At 44.9% G+C, this 16,445-nt stretch overlaps 1 protein-coding gene across 1 annotated transcript in view; it reads left to right on the top strand.

Moving 5' to 3' along the window:
• LOC119951523 (probable E3 ubiquitin-protein ligase HECTD4) overlaps positions 1–12,900 on the top strand; it is a 415,771-nt gene extending 402,871 nt beyond the window's left edge. The window contains 1 exon segment of the mRNA XM_038774748.1: positions 9,111–12,900. Coding sequence (XP_038630676.1) covers positions 9,111–9,247 — 137 coding nt within the window. The 3' untranslated portion in view covers positions 9,248–12,900.
• Positions 12,901–16,445: the final 3,545 nt, after the last annotated feature.

Genomic DNA, 16,445 nt, shown 5'->3' with positions numbered 1-16,445 from the left:
CTGCTTTACCCTCATCCACCTGTTTGGTCACCTTCTCGAAGAACTCAATGAGGTTTGTGAGGCACGACCTACCCTTCCCAAAACCATGTTGACTATCTCTAATCAAATTATTCCTTTCCAGATGATTAGACATCCTATCTCTTATAAACCTTTCCAAGACTTTTCCCACAACAGAAGTAAGGCTCACTGGCCTATAGTTACCGGGGTTCTCTCTACTCCCCTTCTTGTACAAGGGGACAACATTTGCTATCCTCCAGTCCTCTGGCACTATTCCTGTAGACAAAGATGACTTAAAGATCAAAGCCAAAGGCTCAGCAATCTCTTCCCTAGCTTCCCAGAGAATCCTAGGATAAATCCCATCCGGCCCAGGGGATTTATCTATTTTCACACTTTCCAGAATCGCTAACACCTCCTCCTTATGAACCTCAAGCCCTTCTAGTCCAGTAGCCTGTATCTCGGTATTCTCCTCGACAACGTTGTCTTTTTCCTCTGTGAATACTGACTCTGTGAGTACAGCTGTGATATTCTCCATTGTCATCCGCAAATTTATGAAACAGACCCTCCAGATTGGTTATATACTATACTACAAACAACAGAGGGCCCAGCACTGATCCCTGTGGAACACCACTAGATCTCCATTCAGAATAACACCCTTCTACCGCTACTATCTGTCTTCTATAATCAAGCCAGTTCTGTTTACATCTAGCCAGCCGACTTCTAATCCCATGTGATTTCATTGTTTGTTCCAGTCTGCCATGCAGGACCTTGTCAAACGCCTTACTAAAGTCATATAAACTACACAGCCCTTCCCTCATCAATTTTCTTTGTCACCTCTACAAAAAAACTCAATCAAGTTGGTGAGATATGTATAAGGTATTATCATAGAATTTGAAGTGCAGAAGGAGGCCATTTGGCCCATCGAGTCTGCACCGGCTGTTGGAAAGAGCACTGTTGCTCGGTCTGGGTGAGTGTGCTTAACACTCAATTGGCTCTGTTTTATTCCTTAGCTCTAGAGTCGCCAGGTATTCTTATGATACCGCCACAAAGGGCAGCACGGTGGCCTAGTTGTTAGCACAACCGCCTCATGGCGCTGAGGTCCCAGGTTCGATCCCGGCTCTGGGTCACTGTCCGTGTGGAGTTTGCACATTCTCCCCGTGTCTGCGTGGGTTTCGCCCCCACAACCCAAAAATGTGCAGAGTAGGTGGATTGGCCACGCTAAAATTGCCCCTTAATAGAAAAAATAATTGGTTACTCTAAATTTTAAAAAAAAAAATGATACCGCCACAAGTTTCAAGTTCAGATCAAAGTGTCAATACACCAGTTAGTAAGTTCAAACAAGACACGTTTGTTATTTCACAGTTATTTACTACTCATGCACATAATACTAAGACTAAACTGTCCCTACCACTACTTAGGTCAATACTTATCTGGGATAAGGGAACTGTCGGATCAGGGAACAATGGCCTCTTGCTTTGTCCTGGATCCGCAGGCTTCCAGTTGGTGTGGACTAAAGGGGTCAGGAGTGTCTACTCTCGTAGCGTGCGTTGTATGACACTTACTTGTCGGTGTAGCAATTGGCCAGGCCTCTCCTTCTCACGTTCACGGTCCTGGAGAGCTGCTGCAAAGGTGTTCTGCTGGGAGGGCCGGCTGAGAGAGAGAGCTGGGGTCAGGGTCTCTGTCTTATACTGTTTTGGGTTTCGCGCCCATCTGGGCAGACCCTCTATAAACTTGCAATCGATTGGATCTCTTCCCAATCGATTGATTTCAATTTCCCCAATAACGGGGCTGTTCCTCGATCACTGGGCGGTTCTTTCCACCTTATTTGTGTCCTTTTGTTTCAGACTCCACTGGCGCCGGGATGTCTGACCTGCTATAGAATGTTTCAATCTCTTCTAATTGTTGTGTCCATTGTGCCTGGGAATCACCGGGAATCGCTCACTTAATATGCGCAGCTTATTAGTTTCTGTGCTGTCTGGTTTCTTCACAGGCAGAATCCACAGAGAGGTTCTGCAACCTGCTTGCCTCTCTGTCATTGTCCAATTTTCCCTGCATGCTACTCAATGTTCCATTTCATGTCGGGAAGTGGCCAGCTTCGGTGGCTAGAGCGCCCTACCCAAGGTCAACACCTCCACCTTATCCCCATAACCCAGTAACCCCACCCAACACTAAGGGCAATTTCGGACACTAAGGGCAATTTATCATGGCCAATCCACCTAACCTGCACATCTTTGGACTGTGGGAGGAAACCGGAGCACCCGGAGGAAACCCAAGCACACATGGGGAGGATGTGCAGACTCCACACAGACACTGACCCAAGCCGGAATCGAACCTGGGACCCTGGAGCTGTGAAGCAATTGTGTTATCCACAAGGCTACCGTGCTGCCCTCATTCTAGGATCGGCGTGGTGGGAAGGTATTTGAAGTAGGCCCAGTTATGTGCCCGGCATGGAGGCTGGATTTGGAGTTATGGCAGAGTTCTCTGTGGTGAGGGAGAGAATGCGCAGAGAGTTGGAGAAACTATTGGTTCCGGAGGACATCCTGGTAGTGATAGGGTGGATGCAAACCGGTAAGGTCCATGGGCCGGAGAGGTTCCTGGTGAAGTTTTACAAGAAGTTTGTTGAGCATTTATTTCCATTACTAGTAGAGATTGTTAAGGCCCAGTGCTTCCTTCTTGTGACGCTTGGGCAGACATCGATTTTCCTTTGACTGAAAAAGAATAAGGATCCTGTGGAGTGTGGGTCATACCATCCTACCTCATTGCTTAATGTGGACACTCAAGTGTTGGCGCTGAGGTTGGAACCCTGTCTTCCTGAGGTAATAGGCAACGATTTGTAAGGGTCGGCAACTGTCCTCTAATGTGCGGCGATTGTTAAATGTAGTTCTTATACCCCCTGCTGGCCCCGATCCAGAGGTGATCGTATCGTTAGATGCCTAAAAGACATTTGACAGCGTAGAATGGAGGTACCTCTACGGTTTTGCCACTGTTCGGGTTACATAGATAGGAGCAGGAGGAGGCCTTTTGGCCCTTTGAGCCTGCTCCGCCATTCATCACAATCATGGCTGATCATCCAATTGAACAGCTAATCCTGCTTTCTCCCCATAGCCTTTGATCCCATTCTCCTCAAGTGCTATATCCAGCCGCCTCTTGAATATATTTAAAGTTTTAGCGTCACCTACTTCCTGTGATAATGAATTCCACAGGCTCACCAGGCTTTGTGTGAAGAAATGTCCTCTTATATCTGTATGAAATGGTTTACCCTGAGTCCTCAGACTGTGACCCCTGGTTCTGGACACGCCCATCATTGGTAACATCTTCCCTGCATCTACCCTGTCTAGTCCTGTTAGAATTTTATAAGTCTCTAAGAGATCCCCCCCCCCCTCATTCTTCTGAACTCCAGCGAGAACAATCCCAACCTAGTCAATCTCTCCTCATATGACAGTCCCGCCATCCCCGGAATCGGTCTGGTAAACCTTGGCTGCACTCCCTCGAGAGCAAGAACATCCTTCCTCAGAGATGGAGACCAAGTTGGGGCCAAAGTTTGTGTCGTGGTATGTTTGCTATATAAGGCTCCCTGAGCTAGTGTTCGCACCAACGTCATGCCTTCAAGATACTTTCATTTAAACAGGGGAACGAGACAAGGGTGTCCAATGTCCCCCCTCTTACTCACATTGGAGATTGAGCCTTTGGCTATCGCTTTGTGGGTGGGGGTTGGCAGTGGGGTGGAGGCGCATAGGTTGTCCCTGTATGCTGGTGACCTTTGCTTTAAGTGACGGACCTGGTCCCCATTATGGGTGATATAATGGAGCTACTGAATCCGCATATATTAAATCTGGGAAAGAATGAGTATTTTCCAGTAAACTTCCTGGGGAGGGATGCCAATCTGGGGGTGCTTCCTTTTCGCTGAGCCAGATCTAGCTGCAGGTATTTGGGGGTCCAGTTGGTTCAGGATTGGGCACTGCTCCATAAACTGAATTATACTAGTCTGGTGAGTAAGGCCCAAACCCACCTGCAAAGGTGGAATAATCTTCCCCTGTCCTTGGCAGACAGGGTTCATTTGATTCAGATAGGGTGGAGGTGTGCGATTAAGTTGGGTGCTGTTTCCAAGGGCCGGTGCAGACTTGAGGGGCCATATGGCCTCCTTTTGCACTGTAAATTATATCTATCGCTATCTCTTCTATGGGCCAGCAAGACTCTGAGGATTCATAGGGTAGTCCTTCAAAGAGATGGACAGTCGGGGGAGCTGCCATTGCCTAACTTGCTGTTTTATTATTGGGCAGCTAATGTGGAGAAGATATGAGGTTGGTGTAATGACTCAGGGTCCACTTGGGTGCAGATAGAGGCAAGGCCGTGTAGGGGATCTGGTTTGGGGGCACTGGTGGCAGCTTAGCTCCTGTTCTCGCCAGGAAAGTCCAGTGGTTGTTTCCACTCTAAAAATATGGAGACTATTTAGATAGCATTTTAAACTTGGCTCAGTGTCGAAGCTGACTCCTGTCTGCACTAACCATCTATTCGAGCCAGCAAGATTGGGCACCACATTTGGGGTGTTGGGAGGGAGGGAGCTGGAGAGATTGGGAGACCTGTTTCTGGAGGTTTGCCAGGATAGAGGAATTGATGGTGAAGATTGGGCTCTCGGGCTTAGACTTATTCCGATATCTCCAGGTTCGGAATTTTATACAACGGATCTTCTCAATATTCCCTGTGGCACCACCAGTATAGAGAGGGTCCTTTCGCTCACGGGGTCGAAGGAGGGTAGCACTTCCGGCATTTATGGGCGGAATTTGGCAGAAGATTTGGTTTCAGTGGAAGGTGTAGTAGCTAGGTAAGAGGAGCTGGGGATGAGGTGTGGAGGAAGAAATTGCAAAACAGATTATGGATAGGTGTGGAGGTCTCAGGGTAGTTGTCATGGGTGACTTTAACTTTCCAAATATTGATTGGAACCTCTATAGGTCGAACAGTTCGGATGGGGCAGTTTTTGTACAGTGTGTGCAGGAGGGTTTCCTGACACAATATGTGGATAGGCCTTGGGTAATGAACTGGGCCAAGTGTTAGATTTATTTGTGGGAGAGCACTTTGGAGATAGTGACCACAATTCGGTATCTTTCACTATTGCAAAGGAGAGGGATAGGGCCATACGGCAGGGCAAGGTTTATAATTTGGGGAGGGGTAATTATGATGCGATTAGGCCAAAATTAGGGAGCATAAGATGGGAACAGAAACTGTCAGGGAAAGGCACAAATGAAAAGTGGAGCTTGTTCAAGGAACAAATACTGCGTGTTCTTGATAGGTATGTCCCTGTCAGGCAGGGAGGAAATGGCCGTGTGAGGGAACCGTGGTTCACAAAAGAGGTTGAATGTCTTGTTAAGAGGAAAAAGGAAGAGTATGTAAGGATGAGAAAACAAGGTTCAGTTGGGTTGCTTGAGGGTAACAAGGTAGCAAGGAATGAGCTAATCAAAAAGGGCTTAGGAGAGCTAGGAGGGGGCATGAGAAGTCCTTGGCGGGTCGGATCAAGGAAAATCCCAAGGCTTTTTATTCTTATGTGAGAAATAAAAGAATGACCAGGATGAGGGTAGGGCCGGTCAAGGACAGTAGTGGGAACTTGTGCATGGAGTCAGAAGAAATAGGAGAGGCGTTGAATGAATACTTTTCTTCAGTGTTCACCAAGGAGAGGGGCCATGTTTTTGACGATGAGTGTGTGATACAGGTGGGTAGGCTGGAGGAGGTAGATGTTCTGAGGAAGGATGTATTAGCAATTTTGAAAAACCTGAGGGTCGACAAGTCCCCTGGGCCAGATGGGATATATCCAAGGATTCTTTGGGAGGCAAGGGATGAGATTGCAGAGCTTTGGCTGTGATCTTTGGGTCCTCACTGTCCACGGGGATAGTGCCAGAGGACTGGAGAGTGGTGAATGTTGTTCCTCTGTTCAAGAAAGGGAATAGGAATGAACCTGGTAATTATAGGCCAGTTAGTCTTACTTCGGTGGTCGGTAAGTTAATGGAAAAGGTCCTGAAGGATAGGATTTATGACCATTTGGAAAGATGCAGCTTAATCCGGGATAGTCAACACGGATTCATGAAGGGTAAGTCTTGCCTCACAAATTTGATTGAATTCTTTGAGGAGGTAACTATGTGTGTAGATGAAGGTAGAGCAGTTGATGTCGTATACATGGATTTTAGTAAGGCGTATGATAAGGTTCCCCATGGTCAGCTCATGAAGAAAGTAAGGAGGTGTGGGATGGAGGGAAATTTGGCCAATTGGATAAGTAACTGGCTAGCACATAGAGGACAGAGGGTGGTGGATGGAAAATTTTCAGACTGGAGACGTTACCAGCGGTGTACCACAGGGATCAGTGCTGGGTCCTCTGCTATTTGTGATTTTTATCACTGCTATTTGTGATTTTTATCAATGACCTGGAGATGGGGGCTGAAGGGTGGGTCAGTAAATTTGCTGATGACACGAAGCGTGGTGGAATAGTGGGTGAGGTGGAGGGCTGTTGTAGGCCGCAGAGAGACATGAAAAATGAAAATTGCTTATTGTCACGAGTAGGCTTTAACGAAGTTACTGTGAAAAGCCCCTAGTCGCCACATTCCGGCGCCTGCCCGGGGAGGCTGGTACGGGAATCGAACCGTGCTGCTGGCCTGCTTTAAAAGCCAGTGATTTAGCCCAGTGAGCTAAACCAGCCCCTATAGCCCATTATCGAATGCAGAGCTGGGCCGAAAAATGGCAGATGGAGTTTAACCCTGATAAGTGCGAGGTGATTCATTTTGGTAGAAAAAATTTGAATGCTGATTACAGGGTCAATGGCAGGGTTCTGAGGAATGTGGAGGAACAGAGAGATCTTGGGGTTCATGTCCACAGATCTCTGAAGGTTGCCCCTCAAATGGATAGAGCCGTGACGAAGGCTTATCGTGTGTTAGCATTTATTAACAGGGGGCTTGAGTTTAAGAGCCGCGGGGTTATGCTGCAACTATATATGACCCTGGTGAGACCACATTTGGAGTATTGTGTGCAATTGTGGTCACCTCACTATAGGAAGGATGTGGAAGCATTGGAAAGGGTGCAAAGGAGATTTACCACAATGCTGCCTGGTTTGCAGGATAGATCTTATGAGAAAAGGTTGAGGGAGCTAGGGCTTTTCTCTTTGGGGCGGAGGAGGATGAGAGGCGACTTAATAAAGGTTTATAAGATGATGAGGGGGATAGATAGAGTGGACGTTCAGAGACTATTTCCTCGGGTGGATGTAGCTGTTACAAAGGGGCATAACTGTAAGATTCAGGGTGGGAGATATAGGAGGGATATCCAAGGTAGGCTCTTTACTCAGAGAGTGGTTAGGGTGTGGAGTGGACTGCCTGCTGTGATAATGAAGTCGGACACTTTAGGAACTTTCAAGCGGTTATTGGATAGGCACATGGAGCACACCAGAATGACAGGGAGTAGGATAGCTTGATCTTGGTTTCGGACAATGCTCGGCACAACATCGAGGGCCGAAGGACCTGTTCTGTGCTGTACTGTTCTATGTTGTGTAGAACTTTGGCAAGGTCACAGCTGGAGTACTGTGTGCAATTCTGTCCACATATGAAAGATATAATTGCACTGGAGGGGGTGCAGAAGCAATTCACTAGGATGTTGCCTGGGGGGAACATTTAAGTTATGAAGAGAGGTTGGATTGGCTTGGGTTGTTTTCTCTGGAGCAGAGAAGACTTGGGGGTGACCTGATTGAGGTGTACAAGATTGAGGAGCATGGACAGGATGGATAGGGAGCAGATGTTCTCCTTAGTTGAAGAGTCAGTCACAAAGTGAGGGGTGGGAGGTTTAGGGGGGATTTGAGGAAAAACTCTTTTACCCAGAAAGTGACAGTCTGGAATGCACTGCCTGGGAGGGTGAGAGAAGCGGATTGCCTCACATCCTTTAAACGTATCTAGATGAGCACTTGGCATGTCATAATATTCAAGGCTATGGGCCAAGTGCTGACAAATGGGATTAGGTCAGCAGGTCAGGTGCTTTTCATGTGTAGGTGCAGATATGATGGGCCAAAAGGCATCTTCTGCATTGTATTTTCTGTGATTCTGAATACAAATGGTTCCAAAGAATGAATAGTTTATAAAAATAGTAAATGAGGAAATTTGTATAAATGCAAATTGCGGATAGCGATGAGGACTGTCGGAGGATACAGCAGGATTTAGATCGGTTGGAGTCTTGGGCAGAGTGGTGGCAGACGGAGTTTAATCCGGGCAAATGTGAGGTAATGCATTTTGGAAGGTCTAATGCAGGTAGGGAATATACATTGAATGGTAGAACCCGCAAGAGTATTGACAGTCAGAGAGATCTAGGTATACAGGTCCGCAGGTCACTGAAAGGGGCAACACAGATGGAGAAAGTAGTCACGAAGACATACGGCATGCTTGCCTTCATTGGCCGGGGCATTGAGTATAAGAATTGGCAAGTCATGTTGCAGCTGTATAGAACCTTAGTTAGGCCACACTTGGAGTATAGTGTTCAATTCTGGTCGCCACACTACCATGTGGATGTGGAGGCTTTGGAGAGGATGCAGAAGAGATTTACCAGGATGTTACCTGGTATGGAGGGCATTAGCTATGAGGCGAGGTTAAATAAACTTGGTTTGTTCTCACTGGAACGAAGCAGGTTGAGGGGCAATCTGATAGAGGTCTACAAAATTGAGGGGCATAGACAGAGTGGATAGTCAAAGGCTTTTTCCCAGGGTAGAGGGGTCAATTACTAGGGGGCATAGGTTTAAGGTGCTAGTGGCAAGGTTTAGAGTAGATGTACGAGGCAAGTTTTTTACACAGGGTAGTGGTTGCCTCGAACTCGCAGCAGGAGGAGGTAGTGGAAGCAGGGACGATAGTGACGTTTAAGGGGCATCTTGACAAACACATGAATAGGATGGGAATAGAGGGATATGGACCCCGGAAGTGTAAAAGATTTCAGTTTAGACGGGCAGCATGGTCCGTGCAGGCTTGAGGGCCGAAGGGCCTGTTCCTGTGCTGTACTTTTCTTTGTTCTTTGCATTTTATCTACAGATGTAAATAATATGTTGGGACTGCTGGGAATTGTTCATCTTTTGTAACTTGTCTGTTCTTGTTTCTCCTGGTCAGGTTCACCAGATTCCCGATACATCAGGGTGGAAACCTGTATGTTTATGATTAAACTTCCTCAGTATTCCTCACTCGACATCATGCTGGAAAAGCTCCGCTATGCCATCCACTACCGTGAAGACCCTCTCAGCGGCTGAGCAGGATACACCTGGATTTCCCAGATCCTTTTGCAACAAACGGCAATGCAAGGACTTCCTTCACCCTACTTTTAAGAAAAGGAATTGAGGTGGAAGTGCAGGTGGAATCTGTGCCGAGGTGCGGAGCTGTTTGTCTTGAACCCGTCACAAGCAAAATGCTTCCATGCTGGTGCAAACTTTCTTTTTGTAAATTTCCATTTCTATTTACGGACTGAGAATGGTGTGTTGCTGTCTTGTCAAGCAGCTATTCCAAGAGCGTACGGTGCTTTTACCACTACAGCAGTGTATGTTACTGTACCTTTAAAACACAGATACTTGTGGTCAAACAGGATAATAGTTCATTGTAGGATATAACTGTTTTTATACTCTTGTGATCTTAACTTCGGAGCAGCATTTTATCCTTCAAATTCTGACTGGAGGAAAAATAATTTTACTTTTCCTTGTGCACAACCGCACACATGGGGGCACTGTCCAAAATTAGATACATCTTCTCTCCCACATCAGCTTTGGTTTCTAAATGTTAAGTAACCACTTGTGTGCACATGTGTTCTACAGAATTGAAGTGCTCCAAAGTTAACTTGTTGTGATCATCAGTGTACGAAAGGCGTACGTCCACCTACTGGCGATGAACCTTCTAGCTATAGGTGGATTTATATGGATCATGTGACCCAACCCCTCTTCTCCTCCTCCCACAAAATATGCGGTTGTGAGTACTTCTGGTATATTGATTGGATCAGCATGTTAACAGATGCCTTCTTTGCCATCAAGAGTCTCTCAGCTGTGTCCTTAATTCATTTTGTAGGATTTTGTCACACTGAACGGAGACTCTTGACCTCTGATATTTTGTTGTAAAGTTCCCTGCTGATTGTCAGTGGTATTGAGGTGGACAGTAACCAAGAGCCGTGATTTGGAGCTGGGGGTAGATGCATTTATGGGATATCTCGCTTTCCGCTGACAAACGATGCCTAATATAGTCCATAATTCAACAGAGCTTGGTAATAAGATTGGGAATGGATAATATTGAGACACGGGTATCTGGAAAGGTATTTTTTGCCCGAAGTCGGTTTCTGATAATCAGTGCAGATTTAGTTCACCCCCTTCATTTTCCCCCTTAGGTCTTCAAATTACACTCTGTTCCCATCCGAATGGGTGGACAGGAGGCTATGAGTGAGTGTGGCCTCCGATTACTTCCACACCCTAATTTATTTATCTCTCTCCCCACAGTGAAGTGTGTGGTCTCTGGCTGAGACTGTGATACATCTCAAAACTAACCCTGAATCCTGTCCCCTTGACTCATTTTGAATTTTTTTATATTGAAGTTGAAAAGCGAGCAGTAGCAATGAGCCCTAATTAAATAAAACTATCTTACCATAGATTTGATATGAAAATAGCCTGAGTTATGTAGAAAGATCCTGCACAGCCCAATGCACAAATTTCCATCTTTTCATTTTTAAACTCCAGGAATGAGATTAAATAAGTTTAAATTTTACTTTACAGCCATTTTTGAAATGTTGGCCATAGTCTTTCTCACTGTTTAACAATGCATGAAAGCTATAAAACACATTCAGCACTAAATTGGTTAACTTCATTGTAAAATGCTGCTCTTTCCAAATGTTGCAGAACATCTTGGCGAAGTATATACTGTTCGCACCTAAAAGGCATTGTGACTTGGTGACTTAATTTTATCCAAGCCATTTGAAGTTTAGTTGTGTGCATGGGCAAAAAAGCATTATCATCACACAGGAGCAAGCTGTAAGGTGTAAAAGTATGTAAATAGTGCACAATACAAGTGATGTAATAGGGCTCAACTCAGGCTCTGGATGGCAGCATCACTGCTATCGAACCTGAAATGAGGGAAAGATCTGTGTTGAAGATACAGCCACAGAGATTACACGCTGTGGTTCCAGATTAGAGGATTGCCATTGCCTTTGAATATCTGAACATTCTCATATTTGAGATGAGCACATCAGTGATGCAGAGAACAGTTTGGAGGCACATCAAGGGCAAAGCTGTTTATGTTAAACGTTTCTGACCATATTGAAGTATCTAACCTTGACGTAGTATAATGAACGTACACATGTACGTATGCATGCATTTGCTAATGGTGCATATTTTCCAGAAAGAACAAAGATTTGTGCAAATTCTTTCTCCCTGCCCTCCCAGCGCCTGACGGTTACAGGTATAAATCCACAACTTGGGGTTTTTCTTTGCATTAATATAGTCCATAGCAGATCACTGAGCTTGTAAAAATGAGCAACAGCCATGAAGAGTTATACCTTAACATAAATTTGAAAATAAGAGCTGGAAGACAGCAGAACCTTGACCTCCTACAGCCTCCTGTGAGAATGTATCCCTGGCATTGTCTGATTTTCTGAGTGGGAGTCATTTGTTTAATAGGGGTGGTAAAGTTCATGTGTATCTCAAGTACATTTGGATAAATCCAGATTGATACTGTATGTAATAATCTCTAGCACCCTTTTTGTTTTAAGTAGCCAGTTCGTCAGGTTTTATTACTCATTTTTGCAGCTTATTTTCTTTGTATTAGCTTTACAAAGAAGAATATGGCAGATGTTATCTTTCAGTACCCTCAATATCCATTAACTTATATTTATCAAGGTATCCCATATCAATGGAACTAACATTAGCTTTTTTTAAAGTCCGGGATTAATCAGGAGCAATTTTATTGAATTGAAGAGCTGAGGTCATCACAACAATTTGGGCATATGATTCTACCATTTTTCTATGATGTTAGTATTGGGCATCAAAATAACCAGGCAGGAGAGGCAAGAGCAAGGGCATGTACCTGGGCGTGTTGCTGGATTTATCCTGACCCTTGCAATGCAGGGAGATTTGACAGGTTTTACAGCTTGCAGTACAAGGCTCAAGGTACACACAACCTCTAGATACATAATGTGTAATATAAACTATCATAGGGTGTAGAGTGTATATTTTTTCTTTTGCTGTGAAATGGCCGGATAGCCTGGAAGTACGCAAGTGAAGGGCCTGCTTAATAACTGAGTGAATGAAGGTTTTGTGTAATTAGAGTTAAGTTATTTGGCAGACAAAGAGCGCATTGACCCACAGCCAGTGTTTGTGATGGGAGTTTATTTTTGTTGGGTGCTTGCACATTTTATAATCAAATCATACAACCACAGGGTAATCCTTGATCTGCTTTCCAGATACAGACTTAAGTTATGTTAAATTCGATTGTGCTGTGAAATGATCTATTTTATTCACTCTGGTTTATTTAATGCAGTGAGGGGGGGGGGGGGGGGGGGGGGGGGAGGAGATGGGTGGAATGTTTCAGACCGAGATTCAGCTGACTGAAAATACCCAGAACCCTTGTATACAGCATTGTGCAGGAACAAGGCTTTTTTAAGCTCATTTATTTTCAACAGTACTGATGGGTTTGCCCCATAATATGACAAACAAGTCTTAATTTCAGCTAGCATTTTATGATCAAAAGCATAAAGGGTGTTGAACCTGTGTGACATTGGTTTACGTGTCAGGCTAGAGTAAAATGGAGCTTTTCTGTCACGTGAACACTCAATTGCAATGGTTCATTTCATGGAGAGTAAAGAAGAGCACATCCAGGTACTTTTAAACAAGTGTATCATATTGTTGCTTAAATAATTTCTCCCCCCCCCCCCCCCCCCCCCCCCCCCCCCCCCCCCAAAAAAGGCTGACACCAGTGTGGATCTGGCTCTTTGTCCCTGCCTTGTTAGAGTGATGTGGTGCTGGCTGTGGTAATGTTAATCTGCTGCTACAACTGCTCCATTTTACTGAGAGCAACAAGATAAACTTTAAAATAAAAGGACATATCAACATACAGGTGTTAATGTGCTCTGTACAGTCATTGATGTATATTTATTGCAATTATTTATGAATGCATCTAAAAATCATCTGTATTGTTGATTTAGTCTGCATTGGTACCTAAAGCAGTGTGATGTATGAATGGGAATTACATTCATATTAAAGAGTTGAAACAGATTTTAAAGTGGTACTTGTTTTTAATGGAAAATCTCCAGAGAGACCCAAGATTCAGCTAGTAACTGGAGGTTCAAACGAATGACAAAAAAGGTTTTACAGAAAATAACTAAACACTTAGAATGAAACTTAAATTACAGAAAAGAAAACTCCTCTTTTACACTTATCACATGGTATTCGCCACCGAGCTCTAGTTTGTATACCACACAAAAATGTGGACATCATTGGCTAGGCCAGCATTTATTGTCCATCCATAGTTTCCCTTCAGAAGGTGGTGGTGAGTTGCCTTCTTGAACTGCTCCAGTCCATGTGGTGTAGGTGCACCCACTGTGCTGTTAGGGAGTGAGTTCCAGGATGTTGCCCCAGCGACAGTGCAGGAACGGCGATATATTTCCAAGTCGGGGTGATGAGTGACTTGGAGGAGAACCTCCAGGTAGTGGGGTTCCCAGGTCTCTGCTGCTCTTGTCCTTCTAGATGGCAGTGGTCATGGGTTTGGAAGGTGTTTTCTAAGGAACTGTGTTAAGTTACAGCAGTGCATCTTGTAGATGGTACATATGGCTGCCACTGTTCATCAGTGCTGGAGGGGTTGAATGTAACTTGAAACTTGTTAGCCCAAACCTGGATATTGTCCAGGTCTAGTTGCATTTGGACTGCTTCATTGAGGAGTCGTGAATGGTGATGGACATTGTGCAGCCATCTACAAACATCCCAATTTTGAGTACCCAATTCATTTTTTCCAATTAAGGGGCAATTTAGTGTGGCAAATCCACCTAGCTTGCACATTTGAGTTGTGGGGGCGAAACCCACGGCGAATGTGCAAATTTCACACTGACAGTGATCCAGAGCCGGGAACCTTAGTGCCGTGAGGCCACAGTGCTAGCCCACTGCGCCACCATGCTGCCCTAAACATCCCCACTTCTGACTTATGTAAGGGAGGTCTTTGATGAAGCAGCTGAAGATAGTTGCGCCTAGGACACTACTATGAGGAACTCACTGCAGTGATGTCCTGGAGTTGAGATGATTGACCTCGAACCACCACAACCCTTGTCCTTTGTGCCAGGTATGACTCTAACCCGTGGAAAGAGTTTCCCGATTCCCATGGATTCCAGTTCAGCTAGGGCTCCTTCCAATCAAATGCTGCCTTGATGTCAAGGGCAGTCACTCCTCACCTCAGGCATTCAGCGCTCTTGTCCATGTTTGAACCAAGGATGTAATGAGGTCAGGAGCTGAGTGACCTTGGTGGAACCCAAACCACATGTCTGTGAGCAGCTTATTGTTGAGTAAGTGCTACTTAATAGTAGTTGATGACTCCTACCATCAGTTTGCTGATGATGGGAGTAGATTGATAGCGTGGTAATTGGCTGGGTTGGATTTGACCAATGGACACCATTTATTCCTCCAAATAGTAAGTGATAGCTCCAGGCATTTTACTGCTGGTGGTGGATTTAAGAAATTAAAACGGAGAAAGCCAGCTCTGATAAGTCATCCTTAAATGGCTGCAGGTTTCATCCCTTCGACTGTTGTCTTCTCACATCCAGGTGGAGTAGCTCATCTCAAGCAGCTGCATCTCTGCTGCCCACAGCTCTTGGGAAGCTTGTGACCCAATCTCAACAATGGCTTCATTGGCCACCTTTCTCATGGCAAGATGGAACACCACCTTGCATACAGGCAGAAATCATCTTAGAAATAAATGGACAGTTTACTGCACAACTGTCTCATAGAATTAAATACCTTACACCCAACCTTCCTTTGATCTCTCCAAGGCAGACTTTAGAACAGGTCAGGTTCTGACCTAGTTACCAAAAGGACTTTTTAGACCTAAAAGGGGGCAGAAATGTAATGGATTATATAGCTGGAGAAGGAACAGAATAGAAGATGAGGGATGATAAGTGGGTGCTTTGATATCTGTTAATCTCACCTTGGACACAAGAATAAGTTAAACACTAATGGTGTAAAATGTACAGTATCAGAACAAGGGTCAGCACTCAAAGCAAAACAAGTTACAGATGCTTGTGGACTGAGTGAAGGTGTCACTCAAAAACAGTCACCCAGCCTGTGTTTAGTCTTCCCAATGGAGACTGCATTGAACAGCAAATACATTAGATGAAACTGAAAGACCTGCAAGTTAAATTCTGCTTCACCATAGAACATTACAGCGCAGTACGGGCCCTTCGGCCCTCAATGTTGCGCCGACCTGTGAAACCAGTTTGGGGTTTTGGACAATGTGGAGTCAAGGAGCAGGTGTTACACATGCGATTGCATGGAAAGTGGATGTAGTGATGGTTATGGACCCAAGTGTTACAGGAAGAGGCTATGGGCAGGGAATGTGGTAATGGAGGAATGGACCAGGTGTCAGAGAATTATCCCTCCAGGGGAGGCAAGAGTAGGTATGTTTGGTGATCTAGTAGGGTATTAAAGTGCCTTAAATTGAGTTGAAAAGGATTCAAGCTTAAAGGTACGTGGAAATGTCAAACATTCAAGGCCATTGAGCCAAGTGCTGGAAAGTGGGATTAGTACAGTTTTGTTGGTGCCGACTCGATGGGCTGAAGGGCAAATTCACGAGACCACGATGAGAAATATCTTGGATCAGTGGTGAAACAAATGGAAAAAAAGACAATTAGTGCAAGGAGTCACTTTAGACTAAGTAATCTACTAAAACTCACCTGACTACCAACTTTCATAGCCTATGCATTTATCACTTGAAAGGTAATCTGATGGTGGAGTGGCAGATAGTGTTGAGGATTGTCAGAGGATAAAGCAGGACAGATAGGTTTGAGATTTGGGCAAAGAAATGGCAAATAGAGTTTAATGTGGACAAATGAGGGATAATGCATTTTGGTAGGTCTAACACGGGAACGTAAATGGCAAAACATTTAGGAATATAGAAAGTCAAATCTGGGTGTGCTTGTCCACAGATCTTTAAAGGTGGCAACACAAGTGGACAAGGTAGTCAAGAAAGCATATGGAATGCTTGCCTTCACTGGATGGGACATTGAGTATATAAATAATAACCAACCTTTGTCACAAAAAGGCTTGCTTAACTGGCAGTTTGCTACAGTGGTTTAGAACGTTGGTACAGCCGCACTTGGAATATTGCGCATAATTCTGGTCGTCTGGAAGGTGTTAGCTATGCGGAGAGGCTGAATAGACTCGGAATGTTTTTATCAGAAGGACAGAGCTTGAGGGGTGACGTGATAAATGTCTAAGATAC

This window comes from Scyliorhinus canicula, chromosome 1, assembly GCF_902713615.1.
Source record: "Scyliorhinus canicula chromosome 1, sScyCan1.1, whole genome shotgun sequence".
Taxonomy (NCBI): Eukaryota; Metazoa; Chordata; class Chondrichthyes; order Carcharhiniformes; family Scyliorhinidae; genus Scyliorhinus; species Scyliorhinus canicula.
Note: the sequence above shows the minus strand (reverse complement) of the source record. Positions and strands in the feature narration are given on the sequence as shown.